We start from the raw sequence: 5,582 nt of genomic DNA on the forward strand, positions 1-5,582 counted from the left end.
CTTGAGTTGGACTTGCCGCCTGGTCCCCCAATATTCCCAAATTATCTCCTGTCTTTTCTTTTTCATTTGTTGTGCAACTCCTCTTCCAGACCCGAACCCTGAACCACGCAGGACCTGGAGGAAAACACTTACGACAAACCACCAATTCCGGATTCCATCTGAGATCCTTCTGGAACAAGAGTGTGGGGATCCCAGGACTCTGAGGTTTTCACAGGTACCCCCAGGTAGTGCTTAGGTATGTTAGGGTTTAAAAGTCATTCTTGTGCTATTATCAATGTATTGGAGGCCTGAAGCATGCAATTTGTGCAAGAGTGGGCCATCCTTCCCGCAGCTGCCAGCACCCGCTTCCCTCTGGCACCCGGGACCCGGGCTTTCCTCAAGCCGGCGGCAGGCACCCAGGACCTGGGCTTTGCTCTGGCCCTGGCTTCTTCGGAAAGAATGTCCAGAATGACATCTGGTCTAATTAGCATATCACCCTTTTATTATTATAGATGAACTCTCAACTCCAAATTCACCCTTCACTGCCTGCTCTGCAAAACTAGATCTGAGTCCTTTTCATACTTGTCCTTTGCCAGAGGACACAATGTTGAGCTCTGGCAGCAGAGAGCACTGGAGAGACACTGCAGTGGGAAAGGGGCTTTCTTGTGCTGGATCTGAAGTTCTGGTGCAGCAGGGGCCGGCAGTACAAGCAGCTTCTCCACTGCTTCACTTGCACCGTGTGGGCTTCTCCAGAGCCAGCTCCTGCATGCAGACACCTTCTCCAGCACACAGCTCATGCATGCAGACACCTTCTCCAGCACACAGCTCCTGCATGCAGACACCTCTAGCACACAGCTCCTGCATGCAGACACCTTCTCCAGCACACAGATCCTGCATGCAGACACCTCCAGCACACAGATCCTGCATGCAGACACCTCCAGCACACAGCTCCTGCATGCAGACACCTTCTCCAGCACACAGCTCCTGCATGCAGACACCTTCTCCAGCACACAGCTCCTGCATGCAGACACCTTCTCCAGCACACAGCTCCTGCATGCAGACACCTCTAGCACACAGTTCCTGCATGCAGACACCTTCTCCAGCACACAGTTCCTGCATGCAGACACCTTCTCCAGCACACAGCTCCTGCATGCAGACACCTTCTCCAGCACACAGCTCCTGCATGCAGACACCTTCTCCAGCACACAGCTCCTGCATGCAGACACCTCTAGCACACAGTTCCTGCATGCAGACACCTCTAGCACACAGTTCCTGCATGCAGACACCTTCTCCAGCACACAGCTCCTGCATGCAGACACCTTCTCCAGCACACAGCTCCTGCATGCAGACACCTTCTCCAGCACACAGCTCCTGCATGCAGACACCTTCTCCAGCACACAGCTCCTGCATGCAGACACCTCTAGCACACAGCTCCTGCATGCAGACACCTCCAGCACACAGCTCCTGCAGTCCACAATGCTTGGTGGCCTCTCCAGCATCCAGCGCCTTCAGTGCCAGGCACCCAGCAGCACCCCGCATCCAGCAGCTCCCCCCAGCACCTCATGTAATTTCACAGTAAGGTCCTTCAGAGAGAAACCACCTCATGAACAACTGTCCCTTTATCTCCTGGATGTTTATCTTAGCCCTGGATGTAGTAGCTGCTCCTTATATCTTCTATTCACCTTTCCAGTTATCTTTACTTATTTCTAGCCAACCCCTCAATACTCCAGTCCCCTGTTATAGCTAGTAATTTTTACTTTAACTTTTTTATGTTCAAATTTTTGTGTGGATTCCCTCTTCTGATTAGACCTGACTGAAACATACATCACCACACACCTGGAAGTACCAATATCCTTCCCACAGAGTAGATAGTTTCTTGTCTTTTTTCCTACCTAATTACAACTGGAGAAACTGTGGCCCCTTGGATTAGGCAGTGTGACCTAAAGATTATAACTATAAGCTTTTGAGTCAAGGAAACTTTCAATTAAAACTAGTTCTATATCTCAGGCTAGTTACTTAAACTTTCCTGAGCCTGTTTTATCATCTGTGAAATCCACACTTACCTATGGAAGTAGAACTGACTTCCACGGGGCTAGTGTGAGGGTTAAGTGAAATGACACATGTGGTCAAGAATTCCACCGGCATGTGCCAATGTGATGGTGGCTGTGCCTGCTAAAAAATACAAAACTCCATTCCTCCCTGCTTGTGCAGTCAACGTGCTGGCAAGTCTGCCTGTAACCAAGCCGAGTGACCAGTCTGGGTCCCGATGGTCAGAGCTTGTGCCATTTCCATGGGTGGCTGAAATGTCTGTGCTCCCCTCCTCGGCTTTAGTCCCTCCCCTCACCACCAACTCCAGACTGAGGAGTCATAAAGAAGCGCCGATTCTTGAGACGCATGACCTCTAGACACAATTTATCAGAAAAGTCCAGAAAGTACTGTCTGAGACAACAAACAATGTGAACCATGTGTGTAACTTTAAATGTCCTACTGCCACATGTTAGTTTTGTTTTTTCCAGAAACTTGTCCACATTTTTTGTTGTTGTTAATCCTCATCCAAGGATATTTTTCCGTTGATTTTTACAGGGAGAGGGAGGGAGGGAGAGAGACAGAGAGAGAAACATCAATGTGAGAGAGACACATCAACTGGTTGCCTTGCACAGGCGCTCTGGCCTGGGCTGGGGCCAGAGGCCAGGACTGAGCCTGCAACTGAGGTGAGTGCCCACAACCAGAATCGAACTTAAGACCCTTAAGTCCTCTGGCCAATGTTCTATCCACTTAGCCAAACAGGCCAGGGCTACTGCCACATCTTACAAAGCAAAAATAAAGAAGTGAAAATAATTTTAATAATGTAGATTATTTAATCACTTACATATAGTGTATATAATAATATCACTTTAAAATGTAATCAATATTTAAAATACTATTGAAATATCTCACATTTTTTTCTAGTCTTTGAGATCCAGTACGTATTGCATGGTGACAACATCTCTTAGTCCCGGCCAGCCACATGAAGTGTTCCATAGCCACATATGGTAAGTGACCACCATATTAAACAGAGTAGCTCTACATCATCTAGTCCCGCCCCCCCCCCCCCCCCCACTCATTTTAAGAAAAGGAAATAGAGGCTCAAGTAAGTTTTATGAATTGTCCTTTCTAAGTCACACAGCTAGACAGTCACAAAATCAGGACCAGAATCCAAGGCACCTGACACCGGAGTGTAAAACCCAACCCTGTCCTTCGTTAGCTGTGTGACTCAGGGAAAACGTCCTAACCTCTCTGAGCTTCAACTTCCTTTTCTATAAAAAGGAATGATAATACATCCCCAAGAGTTGTGCTAAGGATTAAATAAGGGAATGGATGTAAAGCACTGAGGCCATAGGAATCGCTGGCTAAATGGAGTAATGTTATCATAATCAACGTCACCAACCACACGGCCTTTCATCCACCCTCAGCCTCAGCTGGCGGGCGGCAGAGAGGGGCGGCCTCCCATTGTGCGCCACTGGCTTTGGATGTGGCCTTAGTCTAACCGACATGAACAGTGTTTTGATGCTATACATGCCCATCAAAGCTTTAGCGCAGCTCTTCCTCTATTTCCAAGGTAGAAAACAAAAAGGGGAGTTTCCTTTCAAGATTCTCTTCGTGAAGAAACAATGATTAATTTTTAAAATTTCAGAGAACAAAGTTATAGGAAAAGAATCATTAAGTGCCTCACCCACCCCATCCCGGTGACTTGAAGGTCCCTTGATTCACCTAGCTGCCCTATTGACCTTGCTTACCCAGCCAGAAGCCACAGTGCTTGCTCAAAGGGAGATAATGTCATTTGTTGACATTTCCCAGGTGACAACAAAGTCAAGTTCTCTTTTCAGGATCTGAGTCTTTGCATATAATTAGCAGATCAAATTACCCTCAGGGAACTGAGGCTTGGCATTCCTCATTGTCAAGAGGAACCATAGCCTTTGAGAAAGGGAGGAGAGGGAACCACCTACATTTCTCTGGGCCTTTTTTCATGTAAGGATCACAAATGGCAAATGGAGCAGTGAATGAGGGAGGAGTAGAGGGTTCCAGGGTCTATTCCTCACTCATCTTAGAAATGACTTCCATGGATATACTCTGGAAGTTAGAGCATAAACTGAGATCAGCAATTAGAACATTTTCACTTTCAATTACCAAGTGTCTGTTAGGTATCCTACCATCTGTATAATGCTTGGCTAAAAATTATTTGTCAATTTCAAGAAATTTACAATCTACTTTGGAAGAAAATGTGGAAGACGTGGGTTAACATAATGTAGATGGCAATGTGTTATACATTATATATTAATTATTGACATGTAATTACTCATAGAATATAAAATTGTTAATTAAAAGAATTAAAGATATGCTATGCTAGTGCTTAGGAATGAAGAGATGTGAAATAACATCAGGCTGGATGACAACTAAGGCCTTAGAGAGGAGGTAGAATTTGAAACATCGGTTGAATTTAAATGTGATGGAGGAAAATTACAGAGGACTGTGGAGTGGTGGCTGGAGGTGAGACTCAGAGGAAGAAGTCAAGGCATGTCGAGGTGACTGAAGAGATGGGTGAGGCTGATGAGAAGTGGGAAATAGGTTGGAGAGGTGGGTTGTGCCCTATTTTGTCAATGGGAGGTTTTAGCATCCACTCCGTGCCAAGCCCTCCACTGGGCCTTAGTGACAGCGTTGCGTGTGAAGCCCCCGGGAAGCCCCCGCTGCAGCCTAAATGCCAGGCTTCTGGGAGGTGGTCACATATTTTAATTTTATGGTGGTCAGCCTTCACACAGAGAGACTCACTGTAAAGGACACCTTCCCCTTCCCCTTGCACTTCCAACCACACGGAGACTTGCCCGCAATGGAGTGCGCGATGCAGATTTCTGACCTTGAAATCCAGACTCAATATCAGGAACAAGAAGAATAAAAGTGAAAAGTGGGAGAAGATACCCTGGAGAGGTTGGCTAAGAAAAGAACGCATGGGAATCACTGCCACTAGGGTTCTTGGGAATCTGAGAACTTTTCATAGAGGTGACCTTGTGGCATTTGCACCCTGAGCTGGGCTCCCTGAAGACTATAGGATGATAGGTCTGTGAAAGCCACGCGCTCATGAGGAGGCCTCCTCCACAAAACTGGAGGCAGCTTTCACTATATGGATGTTTAATTCACCAAAGGCACATTGTCTCCGGTGTCATTATATTGGCAGCTGCTTAACCTGGCTTTGCAAAATAAATATCCAGGAGCTGGTTGTAATTACCTCCTGCCCTTTGGATACTTATTTATGCCCCCTATTTTACATAATGCTTGCCTTCTCAGACTTCCCTTTCCCTTCCCTCTGAGTTTCTCTTAAAAGTCTAGCAGGATTCTTAAAAACAAACAAACAAACAAACAAAAACTTGAAAGCAAATTTGTCCATTTAGTTACTTCAGCCTTAAAAACCTTCCCAGTGAATCTTCTCTAAGTTCCCAACAAATTTCTTGGCTGTCTGTAAATGGTTCTGATAAAGAAAAATCAAATTAAAGTGTAAGTCCAAGAATTCCACCCCATGCGTGTGCCCGAGTGGTGTTTTTGTCCTCAGACGCGGATCCTGCTTGAGCGAT

At 46.3% G+C, this 5,582-nt stretch overlaps 1 protein-coding gene across 1 annotated transcript; it reads right to left on the reverse strand.

Annotated features, from left to right (window-relative positions):
* Positions 1-705: 705 nt before the first annotated feature.
* Positions 706-1,518, reverse strand: LOC132221097 (keratin-associated protein 4-11-like). The gene has a single exon (XM_059675021.1). The coding sequence runs from the start codon at positions 1,516-1,518 to the stop codon at positions 706-708; it is 813 nt and encodes a 270-aa protein (XP_059531004.1).
* Positions 1,519-5,582: the final 4,064 nt, after the last annotated feature.

Source organism: Myotis daubentonii, chromosome 18 (assembly GCF_963259705.1).
Source record: "Myotis daubentonii chromosome 18, mMyoDau2.1, whole genome shotgun sequence".
In the NCBI taxonomy this organism is placed as follows: Eukaryota; Metazoa; Chordata; class Mammalia; order Chiroptera; family Vespertilionidae; genus Myotis; species Myotis daubentonii.

Coding starts and splice junctions, on each gene's coding strand:
- LOC132221097 (XM_059675021.1), bottom strand. CDS start 1,518: ATGCGGGGTGCTGCTGGGTGCCTGGCACTGAAGGCGCTGGATGCTGGA.